At 44.5% G+C, this 19,391-nt stretch overlaps 1 protein-coding gene across 1 annotated transcript in view; it reads right to left on the minus strand.

Moving 5' to 3' along the window:
* Nucleotides 1-19,391, minus strand: part of Cd86 (CD86 molecule) — a 61,418-nt gene that overhangs the window by 17,967 nt on the left and 24,060 nt on the right. The window contains exon 2 of the mRNA XM_036203810.1: nt 5,703-5,749. Within this exon, the coding sequence (XP_036059703.1) occupies nt 5,703-5,749 (47 nt within the window). The remainder of the gene's footprint in view (nt 1-5,702; nt 5,750-19,391) is intronic.

Here is a 19,391-nt window from a genome sequence, read left to right on the forward strand (position 1 = left end):
TGGTTTTGAACAATGTGGTAAACACCACCCACTGTGGTTCTTGAATCCTTGACAAACAGTAAATGTGACTGAGAAACCGGATTATTTTACAGTGCTGGAGAGAAAAATTGAATTTTTCATCTCATTTAATTTCAATTCATTCAAGCTTAGTAAGTCACATATGGCTGGTAGCTATTACACTGAACAGCACAGAAATAACACAGCTTTTTTTAACCATTTCTCACAGGCAAGCCCAGTAAATATGCCTCTTTGCCTTAGTAGAAGTCATACTGAAGAAACAACTTCGAATTTACAGGTCTGATCTTATAACCGGACGGATGAGCCCGCTTAGAGGAAAATTCCATTGAACAGACAGGTAACATTTGAAATTTGTGATGTTCTAGTTCTCAGAATGTGGCCTCCAGTCTTACCACCTTGTCTCAAACTGGTCCCTCTGCCCTTGCTTTTCATTTTAGTTAGAGTCCCCTAGTGAGCAGAAACAGCTCCCCACTCTCCACTGCTCACCCCCATCTCTCCTGAGACTTTCCTAATAGGAGATGTTAGCTGCTCCCACCAGTACAGCCCAGTGCTCTTTCTGACCTCACCCCATCCGACCATTCCATCAAAAGTCGCTCAGTCTTCTTGGAATGAACTTCCTCGGTTTGACTCCCTGGCTCACGTGCTGTTCTTGCTGGGATTTATTCTGAATGCCCATTGGTTCAACTGCTAACAGATTGATCCAATCTGTTATCGATTCAATAACCTAACAGATGCTTATCTGCAGTCTACAGCCTTCACTGGAGTCCCAGATACCATACCCAATGGCCCTCTGGGTACTTTCACGTAGACATCGAGGGATATACTCTTCTTCCTCTTAAATCTTCCTCCTCTATCTCTAAGAGTGGTTCTCCTACTTACTACCATCCCATCCATCACCTTTTGATTATCTGCAGGAAATGCCCAAGAGAGCACACACAGACGTTGCCTAGGAGACCCAGAGGTACTATAGCCAAGGGCAGTGAGTGACTATGGAGCGAAAATAAGGACTATCAGAAAAAGAATCTGGATTTGCCCGGAGACTTTGGGAACATTCTTTTATGTTCCCCCTTACAAGGCAAGAATGGTTCATACAGGATGGGTTATAAGTGCTTTCATTTCCATGGCAAGAAAAATCAAAACGGGTCACCTATGCTAGCCCTCCACACCGCCAAATCCAAACCAGCTTGTTATCTGACCTTGCAAGAGATTAGGAGAATGAGACACCCAAACTTCCCAAACTAGCTGATCAGCACAACAGCAAGACTTCCTTAATGTATGCGCCACACATCCTTACACGAAACAACATGGTATTACGCAGTCTGTTTTTCTACTGTTCTGTCCCTACCTTACGGGAAAGTATCATTGAGATGACCAACCCCTTCTTTTGGTTTCTGCTTTTTTTCAGCCTTTCTCTCTTCTTGAAACCAACTTCTTCTGCTCAGCCCTGGGGGGGGGGGTGCTTTTTCTATTTCACAGGATGGAGTGATGTGAAATGCTAGAATTATCAAATAAAGCCTATTAAGCTCTTCAAATTAGTGTGAAGTTGGCCTTTGATGCCACTAACATATTTGATACCGAGGGGGCCAAATCCCAGGTTATATTTAAAAGACAAAATTAAGATTCCTTTGCTCTGAAAGAAAAAAAAAAAAAAACCAGTCTCAGGTCTCTCAGGTCTTGTGTGTTCACAAAGGAGCCGATCCACCAGGGAGGCCTTGCTCTTTCTTACCAATTTCTATCTTACTCTTCAGCAACCACCCTCCTCATTCATTCTCTCTGGGATCCACTAAAAATATTTTGCCAAAAATGGGTGACTAATTGGGGGTAAGACACGCACCACTGAGAAAGATGCGTGCATTTGAAAAGGCTGAGCAAAGCGACTCTTTGGGCACAGTAGGTTTGAATTGTCAGTTTACCTCAGGTACTCATTTCAGTGGCCAGTCAACAGTGACAAGAAATAGGAGCCCAAGGTAAACTCACAAATGCTATTTCGTTCAGCCATCCAGGCCTACAAAAATCCAGGGGAGGATGGTGGGCTTTTCCACAGAGCATGGAGTCAGTCTAAGCTGTGTTGTGCACATCAAGTAGGAAAGACTCCACCACTGCAGGGTTGTTGAGTCAGATGCTGCTGAGGGGAAAAGAGAACTCCAGAACCTGGAGAACCCCCAGACAAAGGGAACAACAGCCAAGTGTCCAACTGGACCAGGCACAGTGCATGCACCTGCCGCCGTAGCTACCTGAAGGCCAGGCTGGAGGGTCCCTAGAGGGAAGGGACAGTGAGAAGGCTCAGAAGGTGGCTTCACATGTCTGGTAACCTGAGCTTGACCCCCAGAACCCCACATAAAGGTGGAAAAAGAGAACCTATGCCACAAGGTTGTCCTGTGCCGCCACACCAATTAATTAGGGGCAGCAACAAAGGTATCTAATATCTAGGCAGAGAGAAGATGTGGAAGGTGTGGGTAGAGGGACAGAATTATTTTGCTCTGTGTCTTACCTATCTTCATAAATTACCCAACTTCGCATCCCCCACCCCTGCCATCTCCCCGCCCCCTGCCATGGATTATTAGTGCCAATTTCATCTCCTTTCTCTCTTTGGATGTCTGACCTGTGATAGGTCTGTACTCCCTAGCTCAGGAAGCAGAGGTATACCCTGAGAGGAGAGACAGACGAATTTTAAATAGACTTTTTTTCTACATTAAAAAAATGGCTGGCTTTTAATTTAATAACACATTCTAAATCCATTTAGTGCTGCGCATATGCACGTGTATGTGGGTCATCCACTGGGGCATGGATGTCAATGTCGCCACCGTAGGAATAGTGACTCTCTCAGTAGCCATCAACTCCCATTAGCTCTTCAGCTAGGGGTGGGGCTGAGCTCCTCCTTGCTCCTTGCTGGAACTTTGAACTTTCTTGATCTTGTGGGTTTCTTGTGCAGATGACCACGGGTTCTGTGAATTCACATGTGTAGCATGTCCAGAGACCAGTGGTTCACAACACTCCTCCCATGCTCTGGCTCTTTCATTCTTTCCAGCCCTCCTCTCTCTGGCTGTACTCAATGAGCCTTGGGGATTTGGGTTGAAGATGCAGCTGTCTCACGTATGCACAGCCCAAGTTGAGAGGGAGACAGGAGGTATTTTAGGGGGGCTGAGGGAAGGAGTGGGGTGGATATGACCAAGACACATTGTATACATGTTGGCAATTCTCAAAAAAAAATTCAAAGAAGAAGTATACTTATAAATGATTAACACAGTGGAAAACATGAAAGGTTGAAAGATGGATTGCAACTCTTTTATCATTACTTTTAGTGATGAGTGAAATACTAGCGAGTTCATTTTCTAATGGTTGATGCTGTTTTCCTACCTTCTTTAAATCTGTTCTTCCCCGATATATATCTTCTTCGCATATATCCCCTCACTAACACAAAACCCAATCAGTTAACATTCAAGAGGTTTTTTTCTTTCTTTTTTTCTTATGGTTTCAACATCATCACCTTCCTTTTCAGGAGCTAGGAGTTTCCACAGTTTCAAAGCAGGTCAAAAGTAAAGTAACACCTGCCCCTGGTTTTGGTGGGTTTCTCAACTTTACTTGCTCACTTTCAAAGGGTAGAGCGAGGAAGTCTGGGGACAGAGAAGGCATCTCCATTAAGCTGTTACTGATTATTTGTTTCCAGGACATTTCTCTTCCAGATCTTAAAAGCTAGGCTTGCCACCGTGACAGGCAGGGCTAAGACCTAAGCCATAAGGCCATCTGAGGAGGATGGGAAGGAGGTGACTTGTGAGCAAGAAAGGACTAAGCTGAAGCACTATCCTCCACCAAAGCTATTTGAGTCATCAAGAAACAGAGCCGGCTGCTTATAGTTGCCTCAGAGCAGGAGTTGGGAGAAACAGCCTGATGTCACACATCAGTGACGTTCAACCTGCACCACTGGCTGTGAATCTGGGCTCTCCCATTAGGAGCTGTGTTGCTCTTCAGTCAATTACTTAAGCTTCTCTGCACTGCAGGGAGGGACCTTGTCTTAAAATGGTGAATAATGACAAGATCTAATACAGCAAGTTATTGGGATTTTTAAATGAAAATTTTTAAATGAGGTGCTCAGAGAAGTACTTGAACACACACACACACACACACACACACACACACACACACACACAGAGTGGTACAAACGTGTATGCACACACATATATACACCACACACACAGACACATATAGAGACATATATGCACGTGCGCGCGTGCGTGTGCACACACACACACACACAGATAGGAGCACCTGTGCGCACACACACATATGTATACACATGCACAATCTGTCTTTCTCTCCCCCACCCCTGATATTTGTGAATGTACACATTGCCTTTCTACCTCACCAGGAACTGATACTCCAGGTTATGGGCCCTGGCAGGTGAAAGCTGCTGTTCTCGCCTACACTGCTGATGGATAGGTGAGCATCTGTAGATTTCACCCTGGTAGCCTCAGCAAGCTTTGGTGCTAAGCAGAAACCGCAAATCACAAAAGGCCTGTCTCCACCTGCTGAGATCCGAGAGAATATCTTTCCACAGTGCCCAGCTCCTCCTTACCCAGCCAGGGCTGGGAACAGTGGCCAAGGGCCTGTTGTGTGACCATTATAGAGGAGGTGGTTTTGTGGCTGAACTGATTAGTCAGAGGCTAGGTGGTCAGCGGTGGCCTGCAGATGCTTCAGGCACACCGCAAGCTCAGCTACCCTGGCTGCTTGTCACCAAGGCTGAGGTGGCTTCTCTGACAGCTGAGGTGGAGAAATGAGTAACAGGAAAGGGTGGGCCAGCAGAAATAAAGTAGTATTCAGTTGCAGGATGCATGGTAGGGCCTCCAGCCAGCTGCTTAGAGAGGCATCCCAGAGAAGAGCAATGGACTGGGAAGCCTTACAAATCTAAACTTTGGGGCACTATTAAGAAAAAGATCACACAATTCAAATGCAAAATGTCACCCAGCAGGAGGAGACTGTGATGAGGGAGCATTATTTTGTGTGTGTGTGTGTGTGTGTGTGTGTGTGTGTGTGTGTGTGTGTCTGTGAATCTTAATTGTCCTATCTTACCAAGTCACAAGACATGCAATGTAGTGTTAGGGGCCTCCTGGGGTCTTTATAGGTTCAGAAAGGGGGAATCTGTGCAAGGGGAACCTGCAGCATCAGCTTCCTTAGCTTCATGATACATTGGCATGATTAATTGGAGGTCCAGAGTCACAGAGCATGACGAGTTTGAACTAGGGCACAGGCTAAGGAAGAAGGGTGTGGGAAGGAATCAGTGCTGCAGGAGACTTTGGAAAGCCCACCAGCTGTTTCCCAAGGGTTTGAGAATATTGGAAATGAGGGCAGGAAAGACCAGAGCGTGTATGTGTGGAGCCAAGTCAGAGGTTTCTCTGCAGTGGCCTTCTGTAGCCCTCCAGAAGCCTTGAATGGGACACTCCACCTTGTGCTGTGTGTCCGGATCCTGGGAGTTTGATGGAAGAGCAGGGAGATGCCCAGACTACACCTGGTTTTGGTCCTGACCCTTCCTTGGTCTCTGGGAAAGTTATTTGCTACAGAGTCTCAGGCAACTCGAATCAATCCTGAGCAAACCCCACCAACTCTCAAGCCTGGGCTTGCAGTGGTTCAACTCCCTGAGGGATAGCAGAAGGACTCCAAGACTTTATACGCAGGAAAAAGGTTCTTACCCGAGAACACGAAGACCATTACAAAGAGGGTTCCCAATTCCATGGTGCTAGAGTGTAAAAAGACAAGATAAAACTAAGTTAGAAAGTGAAATTGAAAACATTTGTTCCCCCAAATATGACCTGGAAATGATATTTGGAATTCATGTGGGTTCCAGGGGTGGCAGTCAATGTATACATTCACTGAAGCCATTTTTCCCTCCTTCGCTCCACACACAGGCTATATTACCCAGCCTTCTCTGCAGTGAGGCAGATCAAGCAACTGGGCTCTGACCAGTGGAACTGTGGACAGAAAAGATGGCTGCTACTTCCAAATATGGTAACAGAGGCCTCCTCTCTCCTCCTTTCTCCCTCCTTCCTCCTCCCTCCTCCCTCCTCTTCCTTCCTAGACTCAGGAAAAGTACACGGGTAGATAAGATGGCCAGGTCTCACAAAGGCAGAGGCCTAGTTTCCAGAAGGAAGTAGTAAAACATGTTCTCTACCCCTCCACACCCTCCCCACAACTGATCTGGACTGTGGCATTAGCAGGAGGCATTTCACGTCAGTCGAGGAGGCTCGGGGACACCCTGCAGTAGAGCATAGTGTTCTTTTTTCTCCAGTAGTGCCGGGGATGTGAGGGAACACCGACATCTGAGTGAAATCAAACTTCCTTTGATTTTCCTGTGGTTTTCAAACTTTAGTGTGCACACAAGTTACCCGGACAGCATGGGAAACACTTCCCTGGGCTGTGCACAGAGAATTTCACAAGAAGTTGAGATGAAGTTTTTTGTCTAATGGTCCCCAGGGCCACACTTTGAGAATAACTGCCCAACATACCCACTTCATCTGTAACATGATCCAAAGAGAGCGTCACACGGGGCTTTGCAATCTCTAGCCTTCCCTTCCTCTCTTTCCTGTGTTTCTCCACTCCGCCGCTCACCGTAAACCCAAATGACTGTGGGGCTTATGGGAAACGCAGGGTAAGGACCAACATTAGAAAATGGTGGAAAACCAAACCAATTACAGCAGTTTGGAGCAGATCCCAAGACAAGGCCAATACCCAATACGTAACATGGAAATATGCCGCCTTGTGTTGGGTAGCACACAAGTTTGGCTTGTAGCTTTATAATGGCCCATGTAAGAAGGAAAACCTAGCAGGTGGATTAATACCCAGCTTTGCACATAAAAGGAAGTGCTTAGGGAAGATACACTATATTTACTGGATAGCAAAAATTTCTTCCTTGGAAGGTGGATTGTCTAAAGCCATTCTCCACCCTTCAGGTGGTGTATGTGGACACTTCCTCTGCTCTTACAGTGCTTAGCACAGAGCAATGGGCTAAAGTGTGTTTGTGTGCGTGTTTCAATCCTTCTAGACTGCAATGTTTTAATTAAGAATTTTATGAAATTATACCTGCACATAACACAAAAATTTAAAAGTAAAGATGATTCTTGGACATGGTAATACATGCATTTAATCCCAACACTTGGGAGGCAGAAATAAATATCCACCTATCTCATTAAGTCCTAGGCCAGGCTGGTCTCTATGGTGAGTTTTAGGCCAACAGGGATCCATAGTAAGACCTTGTCTTTTTTTTTTTTTTTTTTTAAAGTAGAGGTGATGTATTTAGTTAATTCTCTTATTGCAACAACATATCTGACGAGAAGCTCACAGTTTTGGGGAACAGTCCATCATAGCAGGGAAGGCATGGGGGTTAGAGCTTGAGGCACCTGGTCACATTGGACCCTCAGTCAGGAAGCAGAGAGAGGCTGGTATTCATGCTGCCTTTTCCTCTCTATTCGGTCCGAGACCCCAGCCCATGGAATGGTACAGCCTGCATTTAAGATGGGGTGCCCTGCTTTAATTAACCCAGTCAGGAAACTCACTTACAGACATACTCAGACATATCTCCTAGGAGACCCCAGATCCTGTCAAGTCAGCAGCCATTATTAGCTATCACGGCAACAAACAGTAGAAAACAAATCTCTTTCTCTCAGATGTCCCTGGCCATCTAACTTTCTCCAAAGATATGCCTGGAATGACCAATATTACCTGTTACCAGTTTCTTTCCTTCACTTAGATTTATTTTAGACACACAATAAATAAAATAATAATAACAACACAGATCCGTATTGCTGTGGGATGTTCTCTCTGCTGTGACTGTGTTGCTCTGATTGGTTAATAAATAAAGTGCCGATTGGCCAGTAGCCAGTCAAGAAGTATAGGCAGGACAAAGAGAGAGGGGAATGCTGGGAACAGGAAGGCTAAGAGAGGAGACACTGCCAGCCGCAGCCATGAGAAACATGATATAAGATACTGGTAAGCCACGAGCCACGTGGCAAGGTATAGATGTATAGAAATGGGTTAATTTAAGATATAAGAACTAGATAACAAGAAGCCTGAGCCATTAGGCCAAACAGTTTAAATAATATAAGCGTCTGCGTGTTTGAGTCTGAGTGACTGCTGGCCCAGGCGGGATTGGAGATAACTCCAGCTACACCATATATTCTTATTTCATTTTAAAACACAAATAATAGTATTCAGTACACAGTGTTCACATGTGCCACCAAATTGGGATAATTTTGTAGCCTTATTAATTAGCACCCTCATATTAATAGTTGCATATTATTCTACTGCAGTCTATTTGATACAAATAGTCATTTGACTGATATTTAAGTTGTTCCCAATCTTTTATTGTAATGAAAAACCCAAACTATCTCATACCTGCAGGAGCTGGCTGTTTCCCAGAAACAGAATTACCAAGGGTTAAAGGGTGATGCAATTTTGGCTTTCACAGACACAGAATGATTGTCTTCCCCTATTGTACATTACAACTTCCATCAACAGGTGACTGCTTATTTTTGCACACTTTTTTTGTATGTTTTCGAATTTGTGATCTGTACCATTTAAAGGTTAAAATGACATTTCATTATACATTTTTGACAGTGTTTGGAATTGAACCCAGGGCCTTGTGTAAGTGTTCCACTAATTGAGCCTCTCATTGTAATTTTTAAAAATTATATTTAGTTATGGTAAAAATACACACAAAATTGACTAGACTGATCATTTCCAAATGTGTAGTCACATGTAATAGACTCACAATGTACAATCACCAACACCATTATCTCCTGAAGTCTTTTCATTTCGCAAGATGGAAACTCTGGAGTCAGTAAACAAAGATTGTCCCATCTGTCACCCTCTCAAATAGTACCTTCTGCCTCCATGGATCTGACTTCTTTAGACTGACTGGAATCTTACAATATTTAGCTTCTGTGGAGGGTCTGCTTCACTTAGCACAGTGCCGTAGGGACCCCTCCATCAGGACCCATCTGTACTGTAGCACCCGCCAGAGTCTCCATCTTTTAAAGATGCTCACCCTGCATCTAGCTTATCAGCTCATCTGCAGGTGGCTGCTTGAATCACGTTCACCTTCTGAGTACTGTGAAGGACGACGGTGCTGTGAACGTGGCCATATGAATTTCTCCCCAGTTTTCTGCTCTCACTTCTTCAGACACAAACCGAGAAGTGGAAGAGGAGGTCTTATGGGACTCCCTGAGGAACCACTGGACACCATCAGTTCTTTACATTCCCATCAAAGGCTCAGTGGCTGATTTCTCCACATCCTTGCCAACACTTTTCTGATTTGGTTTTCAAGGTCGAAGCCTTCCTTATGGCTGTGAGGTGATTTCCACTGTCATTTCAAAACAAAATTTTCTCATGAATCTCAGTGTCTTGTCAAATGACTAAGACTTTCATATTTCTTATTCCATGTACTTGTCATACATTATTATTATTATTATTATTATTATTATTATTATTATCATCCATGTTTTGAATCTAGCTTTCTCTTGTTTAACTGTAACAGTGTCTTACACACACACACACACACACACACACACACACATTACATATATAGAAAACTAGCAGTTTGCAATAATGTTACAAGTTCAGCTGCTAAAATATTAGATGTTCGATGAAAGAACCAATGTCTGGTGTCCAGTAGCTTTCTTCTCTCCTTCTCTCTCACTCCAACCTGCCCCTCCCCCATCCACTCCTCCTCTGTTTCTGTTCAGAAAGGGGCAGGCCTCCCTTGGGTGTCAACAAAGCATGGCACATTAAGTTGAGGACTAAGCTCCTCCCTTTGTTATCAAGGCTGGGCGAGGCCCCCCAGCATGGGGAATATGTTTAGCATTGTCTGTTGAACTCAAGCTGTCATGGCCTGAGGGCGGAGCCTGGGAACCCTTTCCCATATTTTCACACTAAGTCACTCATAGCATCCTACTTAGCGTGGATCTGAAGGTTGGGGCCTCTTTAGGTCTGAATTCTTACCTAAATATAGGAGTCTCTTTTAGGACCTGAAAAATCAGTACATTTAACCTACTCAAAGACGTTTTCCCCACCCTACATGTCGAACAAACAGGGACACAAAATCAAGTTATGCTTTGTTATAAAGGAAACAGATTAGTTTAACTCAAATTATTGCATAAAACCATTACGGCAGTGGTTCTCAATTTGTGGGTCGCAAACCCTTTGGGGGTCAAATGACTCTTTCACGGGGTCACCTAAGATCATTGAAAATATCAGATATTTGTATTACGATTCTTAACAGTAGCAAAATTACAGTTATGAAGTAGCAACGGAAATAATTTTATGGTTGGGGGTCACTACAACATGAGGAACTGTATCAAACAGTCACAGCAGGAAGATTGAGAACCACTGCATCATGGCTTTGGGAAATCTTGAACTCCCTGTAACTCACTGGGTGGGGTGAAGCTCTGGCCCTACCCAGGAAGCCCACGCTGATGCAAATTTCTCCATTTGGAAGAATTTCTTTCCCTGAGCAGAATCAGCAGCTTCCCATACTTCCTTGCATTGATAATCAGTTTTGTGAGTGGTTTTTGTTTTTGTTTTTGTTTTTTTGCAGGGTAAGGATTTGAGACAGGGTCTTGTTCTATAGCTTAGGGTGGCCTCAAACTCATGACCCTCCTACCTCAGCCTCACAAAGTACTGGGATTATAGACTTGCACAACCACACCCAGCTAAGTACTGGCCTTATCCTCTGACACTACCTATGATAAGCCCCCCCCCCCCCCACACATGCCAGCAAAAGCCCTTTAGGGGCTCCAGGACAGCAACCTTCTCACTCCTCACACCCTGTCCTAACAGGCAGCCATGGTTCATCAGGGATGCATCCCTAATGCTCACATGGAAACTTCACACCAGCTTGGCAAATACTACAGACATATTTACCATCCATTTCTAAAACACTGACATAACCTTCCTCTTAGAAAGTGTGTGTGTGTGTGTGTGTGTGTGTGTGTGTGTGTGTGTGTGTCTAGGTTAGGAAGCCAGTTCCTCCACTCTCATTGGCTCAGAAGAGCAGAAATGTCACTTCCCCAGAACTGAACCACCCTCCCGACTTCAAACAGTTAAGACTTTTACCAGGTGGTGCAAGAAATGGAAAGTCTTACTTTCTGAGGGAGGGTTCGACAGTGACAGTGGGAAAGGAAAGAACCTAAGAATTTATGGGGGATTCTGACAGGTTATTGTCACTAGAAGCAGAATAAGGTCTGAGAGGTGGGTGAGCTAGTGATGAACCTAAAAAGCAATAGTGTTCACATAAGAAGAGTGATGTTCTAGAAACCAGAGCACCATTGTCATTGGCTTTGCGTACCTGTGCCCTCACAAAACGGAAGTAACAGTGGCCGGGTGAATGACTGATTACCCTGCTGTATTTCATGGCAAGGTGACATTGTTCACCCTCATAATACAGATAGAGAACAGTTTCAGGGCATGAAGATACATGGTTCAAGGCCATGTACCCAGTAACAGCAGAATTGAGATTTAAACTGATCCAACTTTGCTGACTTTTCTTGAACACAGCTTGGCTCCTTTAAAAAGTGCCAGCCAGTCAGATTCAGTAGCGTATGGGTAGCAAGCAAGCAAAAAAGATTCTGAATCTAGTGTGGTAAGAGGAGGTGTCACACTCCCAGAACATATATCCTAAAATCACATGTGACTCTTGGGGAAACCCTGGGATGGGGTAGGATAGGGTCAAAACATCCATTTGCATCATGGGGGTTTTGTGTGAATCATGCATAGACACTGCTTGACCATCCCCTCTGCCAGGCAGTGAGCACTACTGTGATCTGCCCCTCACAGGCAGTGGGCCCGGCACAGGCACACCACAGGGATTCTGGGGAAAAGGGAGAGGGAGGCATAAAAGAGAGAGGTAAAAACACGGACCTCCTCAGGTCTGAAGGGGTGTATGACTCTAGTTGAGGTAGAAGAGAGATGAGGTTGACACTCGTGGGAAAGAGGAAGCAGGAGACGGGTTCCCTGGGAGAAATGGAAAAGACATTGTCTTGAACATAGTGGTAACTGGAGTACTAGGGAAATGCAGTCACGTGGGCTACTGTCTCCACAAGGTTGTTCATTCCCATAGTCCTTCGGGCAAATATTTACAGAATATCTTTATCATTCGAATGCTTGTAAAGGTTTGGGGAGATGTAAAGATGTGTAGGTGTGGGTCCCTCATATAACACTGAAAAGGAAGGCAGAGTGTCCACAAATAAGTCAAGCTGAAGACCATTGCAGAGAGTGGCTTCATTTAGCTTCTCCAGAGTGGACAGCATTCTTGCTCCAAACAAAAGCAGATGCTGCAACCACTGGAGGAAGGGCCAGGTCTGATAGATCAAGTGCCCCAGGGCCTAGCCACTGTTCTATGACCATGTATGTTGATGGCTAAACAAGCCGCCTGCTGGGCGGGTCTACCTGCTGCCTGAAGGACACAGATCCTGAGGACGCCCATTGCTGGAGCCTCTGTCTGCCTCTAGTGGGATATGGTGTACTGAGGTGCTTCAGAGAGCCCCAAAAGCTGAAGTCATATGCTTACAGCAGCTAGCATTATCTTTGATATGAAGTTTCTGAACTATGAAGAATGGACATTGCTGGGGGTCATGTGCTTTCATTCTTAACAAGGTTCTGGCACAGTGACATGTTTTGAGAGTAGTATGGAATCACCGCCATCAAGATTCGGGTGCTTGTTAAAGCATTCATGTGTTTCAACAAGTATTCATTGAGCCACACACTGTGCTCAGTGCTGGGGGCTGAGTGGTGAGCAGTCAGAAATGGCTCTCCTTCCTGCAGTTTGGTGAAGGAGCAAGATAATTATCAATTGAACATAAATAAATTTTTACAAATTTTTACTGTGAGAGGTGCTACAGAAGAGAGGTTCCTGGTGCTTGAAAGGCTTTCCATAAAACTCATTTAAACTGAGATGTAAAGGATGGTGTGCTGACTCAATATGGTCATCTGTCCTCAGATATCCTCTCACAGAATGTGGTATCTAATCACTCCTCCTGCCTCTAAGGCTGGCTTCCAATTGACTTGTTTTGACTATTAGAACGCGATATAGAAAAATATGCTAGGGTTTCTGAAACTAGGTCAGGAAAAGTCTTGAAACTCCTACGTGTCCTTTTCAGAATGTATTTTCTAAGGATCTGAGCCCACCATGTAAGATGTTCCACTATCCTGACACCACAGTGGCAGAGAGCCCATGTCCAAGTTTGAGTCAACAGTCCTGGCAGAGTGCAGCCTTCCAGTCGGATCTGCCAAGCTACCAGATATATGACTAAAATGCTGTCTGTCTACTTCTGTCACATGAGTGCACTGATACCGTGGAGAATAGGAGAACCCCCCTGAGGCCGAATTCCTGACCCATATAACTATTGGAGTAAAATAGTCACTGTTCTCAGCTGTGCCTCTGGGGAAAGTTTGTAACATACATATAAAGAAAATAGATACGGATTCACTAATTAGGCAGAGAGTTGGGAGGGGATGGGAAGAGAGAAAGGATTCTGAACAAAAGCAATATCATGCGCAAAGGCACCGAGGCAGCGAGACCCTTGAGAAAAGAGTCTAGAATGTCAGTGTGGTTGAAGTGCAGGCAGGTGGGAGACAAGGCTGAAGAGTTCAGCATGGGCCAGAACACACTCGCTTTACAGGCCAGTTAAAGATTTTGTCCTTCATCATGACAGAAATGTCCACCCCTAAAGAGATTATAGAAGAGTGCCATAACCAAAATTTTACACTAAAAAAGATTTTTTTTTTAAGTATAACAAATGGATGTTAGAGGAGCCTGGGGGGCGGGGGCAAGAAGCCTACGACATTGGTCAATACAATTGTTTAAGTTAAAATGGTAGCTATTTGGTGTAGCTGGAGTTATCTCCAGTCTCGCCTGGGCTTATAGCCACTCAGACCTAAATAAACACACAGATGCTTATATTATTTAAACTGTTTGGCCTAATGGCTCAGGCTTCTTGCTATGTAGTTCTTATATCTTAAATTAACCCATTTCTATTAATCTATAAGTTGCCACGTGACTCATGGCTTACAGGTATTTTACACCTTGCTTTTCATGGCCGAGGCTGGCAGTGTCTCCTCACTCAGCCTTCCACTTCCCAGAATTCTCTTCTCTGTTTATCCCGCCTATATACTTTCTGCCTGGCTACTGGCCAATCAGCATTTTATTTATCAATCAATCATAGCAACACATTTTCACAGCATACAGAAAGACATCTACAGCAATTTGGGTCTGGGATGGTTTAAAAAAAATAGAGAAGTCAGTTGATCAAGAAATAGTTAGTACTACAATAAATTGGGTATGTTGATAGCTTGAGGTGGAGGATGAGAAAAGATTATTCATTGATGAGAATTATTATTCATTCATTCATTCATTCATTCAATGGTTGACTCATTCTTAACTAGCTCAGATCTCTCTGGGTGTCTTAGTGTGCTTTCTATTGCTGTGAGAAAGACCACGAGCAAAAGCAGCTGGGGAGGAAAGGGTTTATTTGGCTTACATGTCACAATCACAGCCCACCACAGAGGGAAGTAAGGGCAGAAACAGGAACCCAGAGGCAAAACCTGAAGTAGAGGGCTTGGGAGGACACGGCTTCCTGGCTTGCTCCTCAAGCTCATATTTCCTACTTCTCAGCATCATCTCCCACATTTGGCTGGACCCTTCCACATCAACAATTAGTCAAGAAACTTGCCTACAGGCCAATTTAATGGACCCATTTTCTCAATTGAGGGAACCTCTTCCCAGATGCCCTAGTTTGCATCAAGTTGACAAAAAACTAACAGCACTCTGGGTACTGTAGGACTCTCTTTTTTAGTTTTATTTTCATATATTTGTTAAAACTGTGAATGAAAGCAATAGAAATCATGACTCTTTTGAAATATGCAAATGACACAAAAATTAACTCAAAGTCAGCCAACTGAGTATTCGTGAAACCTAAAAAGAGAGACATGAACACAGTGAACCCTGTAAGGGTTAGCATAAAGATCTAAACTTGGGTTTTAGGTTCACAACTGTGTAAGCAGAATAGTGGGCACTAGAGAAATACCTTATGCAAACAAACTATACAATATCAGTGTGATATAATACATACATCGACATTAAGTAGGTCCTTTTCATTGGAGGGAGAGGGGGATGGAGATGGTACTCAGGACCCAAGGCATGCTAGTCAGGTGTCCCACCACTGAGCCACACCCTGAACCCAATTAATCCTGTCTTAACTAGCGTCCGATTGATGTCATCTGTGATAATCAGACCACATCACTGTGGTATCTTGTGCAGCGAAGCCAGGGTTGCACTTGAGTGACCCTGACAGAAGTAGAGTTTATCTAGTGAAAAGGCAGGCCGGGTGGTGGTAGCGCACACCTATAATCCCAGCACTCGGGAGGCAGAGGCAGGTGGATCTCTGTGAGTACAAAGCGAGTTCCAGGACAGCCTCCAAAGCTACAGAGAAACCCTGTCTCGAAAAACAAAAACAAACAAAATAATAATAATAATAATAATAATAATAATAATAAAATTTTAAAAAAAGAAAGAAAGAAAAGGCAGCACAATTCACTGGGGGTTATTGTGATTATATCAAATGAGGACCAATTAAAAGGCCTGGATTAGTGGACCAGAAGAGGAGAAAGCTGCAGATCCGTGACGGCCAAGGGCAAAGAGTGAAGGACCTCCAGTGGGAAGGTGGGCACACTGCTGTTGATGACTAGCAGTGCCAACAGCCAGGAGTCACAGGGAGCCAAGTTTCAGCTCCAGGGGGTGAAGAACTTTTAACAGCCACAACTAAAGTCTAGACTTCCTTTGAGGTATGTGCATTCTATCTCCAGAACAGCTCCAGCAGAAATAGACTAATAATACAGAAGAGACTCTTCAAGGGGATTCTTCAACCACTATGGACTTGAATTCTGTGACTTTACAACCCACAACCAAGGTTCTCATTACATTCCCAGGAAAAAGAAAATACAAGATGACCCTGGCATCCCATCTCCCTGTATCCCACCCGAGTTCTTTCCTTTCATTTTAACATAGTGGGCAGTACAGTGCCCTCTGAGAATGTCCCTGACTAGAAAGAGGCCACAGCTGACTACCAGTGATTCCCTCAGGAGACCTGGGCAAGAGCAAGCACTCCTCCTATAGCCCAGAAAAGACAGGAGAAAGAGGTGGTGTCAGAACTGGGCCTGCAGTGGTTCTGCCTTGGTCTCAGAGCCAGGCAAGTGAGTGGCTGCTAGAGCCCATTTCTGTTCCGGCAGATGAAACCCTACCTAGCATATGATCCGGCCACCAATGCTGACACTTCTGCAGGCTTCAGGCTGAGCCATAGCACTGCTCAGTCCTCCTCCGAGAGTAGGTCTCCTCCTGTCCCATCAACAACTGTTCACTTTCAAGAACTTGATGTCGTTGCCACCTGCTTTGTCCTTGAAAGGCTTTGCAAGCTTCCACTAACTCTTTCCAGGACATTCTATGAAACAGTCCTCACACTAGGCATCCTACACATCTGCGTAATGTAAATTAAAGAAGCATGGTCAGCTGTCAGCAAGCTACTCTTAAGTACTGATGACTTCACCTGGCTAAATCACACACACACACACACACACACACCCCACACACACATACACACACTACACACACACACACACCCCACACATACACACACTACACACACACACATACCCCACACATACACACACTACACACACACACACACCACACCATACTCACACTCCTGTGTTCAATGTTTTTTTTTCTTAGCATAATATTCTTTGAGAATTTTTTTCTTAAATTGATGTTTCTGCAGTGCTGGGCATGGCTCCCAGGCCTTGTACAGCACACTATCATTGAGCTACATCCCCAGCCCAGTCTTACACTTTTAATAATGGTTGTACATATCTTCAGGGCACAATGTGATATTTTAAAACATTTAAACAACAAACTGTGATCAGATCAGGGTAAGTAGTGTAACTATCCCCGCTAATCTTCATCATTTCTTTGTCTTGGAAACATTCATATCTAATGCTCTATTGCTTTGATAAGGTTCTGTGACACAAATGAATAGAATTACTTGGTTTTTTTTTTTTTAAATTATTGTTTTCTATTTTATGTATTTGGGTTTTGCCTGCATGTGTGTCTGTGTGGCACATGTATGCAGCACCTTCAAAGGCCAGAAGAGGTCATCAGATTGCCTCTTTTGGCAGTTGTGAGCCACTATGTTGGTGCTGGGAATAGAACCAGGGTCCTCTAGAAGAGCAAACAGTACTCTTAACCCCCAGGTGCCCCAAAAAAGCTTTTCAGCCCCTAGAATAACTTTTTTTTTGGTTTTTTGAGACAGGTTTTCTCTGTGTAGTTTTGTGCCTTTTTCCTGGAACTCACTTGGTAGCCCAGGCTGGCCTAGAACTCACAGAGATCTGCCTGGCTCTGCCTCCTGCGTGCTGGGATTAAAGGCATGTGCCACCACTGCCGGGCTCCTAGAATAACTTTTAAGGACATTTGGACATGGAAGAATGATCATATTCTTTATAGCAAGTTTGTTTGTTTTAAAGCTGACTAGACTTAGGGAGAAACTGGAAAAATAATGGGAAATTCATTTCTGTGAATAGTGCAGGAGAGCTTAACAAAGCTGGGAAGTCAGATAAGGAATTTATATCTGATTCAATAGGAAATTGGAAGTTTGGGATTAATAGCTCAGGAAGGAAGAAAAGAAGGAAGGAAGGAAAAAGGGAAGAAGAATAAAAAAGACAACAATAACAAAACAACTCATGAAAGCTTATAGAAAACAGCCTATCAGTGGCCTGGGAAAAGAGGGATGCTATCAACGTGATGGAGAAGGCCAAGATGAAAAGGCTCACGGACTGAATGAAGTGTAGCTGTGTAGGAGTTGTGGGTATAACACGGAGGGGCTGAGTGTACAGGATGCTCACTGAGAACTCAAATGCCTCCTGGTGTCTGGAGGGCGCTGGAGACTGGAGGCCGAGACAGTGGGCTATGAACATGTGTCAGTCAGCCTAGCCTCCGCTTCCTCCCAGCTCCCTCCCCAGCGGTGTCTTCCTCTAGCTCAGGCTGCACCATCTGTCCAACTAGGTATCTCGTATCCCGTTGGAGCAAATCCCCTCTGCCCTCTCATTTGTAGAGAACTGCCTCAAGTAGCTTTTTTCTTTTTCTTTTTCTTTTTTTGTCACTCATTCAGGAGCAGAGTATGTCCACACATTGAGAACATTATCAGATTCACAAATAATAAGAGGATACTTTGACTCACCTCTCATAAAACTAAACTACTAAAATGTAGGTTCCTTCCTCCTCCCTTGCCCAGAAGGAGCGTGGCAATATCATTTAGTGTTTCCTGTCCCCTAACAGTAAGTTTTGGTATAAGACAAATGCCTGGTTCTCTTAGCTCTACCTACAGTCAGCCTTCTCTGAGTCAGGGATTATCCCCTTTCCAAAGCATTAATGGATTTTCAAAACCAGTTTTCCCTTTTTACCAAAAAGTACCCAAAGGTGAACTCATGCCAGCTACCTCCCTAGGTCTCTGCCCAGCCAACTCAAGAACTTCACCTGCCAGGAACCAGAGCCACAAGACTCACCCATAGGCAACTGCCCATCCTGGTGCCCAGGGGAGCCCCTTTCTCCTTGCCTCAGAATGAAAACCACGGTCAAATAGAAAAACCAATGTTGTCAAGGCACAATCTATGGGACAGCCCCCTCTCCCTGTGCTATGCACCATGATATTATCCAGTCCTTGGGATTTCCTCTTACTCATCCCTTAGCGCAAGGCCATTTTTTGAAAGCCCCCATAAAATGCAAGTGCCATGCGGAAGAGAAAAAAACCAATCTGCTTTCAGCTATCAGGAATTAAGTTCAAGTTAATTTCTCTAGATGGGACATGGAACTCAGACAAGGGATGAATGGGACACTTGGCATTGTTCAGGTCTCTAAACCTTGACAGGGAGATATAATGTACCAAATGCATACTTTGTCTTCCTCTACTTGTGTTCAAAATGGCGTCTATTTCCCAGCCGGATTCTAAGAGTACCCAACATAGCATTCAGAAATAACTTTCCACAAGAGAGTAGAGAGGAGGGCAAGGGTCTAATTAAAGGTGGTGTGTCTGAGCTGTGGTCCTGCTGTTCCTCCCTCTTCCTCTAACACTCAAGGATCTGCCTGGCTCTGAAAGGTGCAGGGCCAACCCTTGCCGCATTCTGGAAGACTTCCCAGGAGTTTCCCCTGTCCTACTGGCCCATGCCAAATCCATTTCCAAGGTGCTTACTTGAGTTCTCAGAAGCAATCCCCCGGCCCAGAGACTCCCTGCCCCCAACTCCCACTCATTTTGAAACAGAACCGCTGAACTTTTGATTTCTCTACT

Source organism: Onychomys torridus, chromosome 12 (assembly GCF_903995425.1).
Source record: "Onychomys torridus chromosome 12, mOncTor1.1, whole genome shotgun sequence".
NCBI classification, from domain to species: Eukaryota; Metazoa; Chordata; class Mammalia; order Rodentia; family Cricetidae; genus Onychomys; species Onychomys torridus.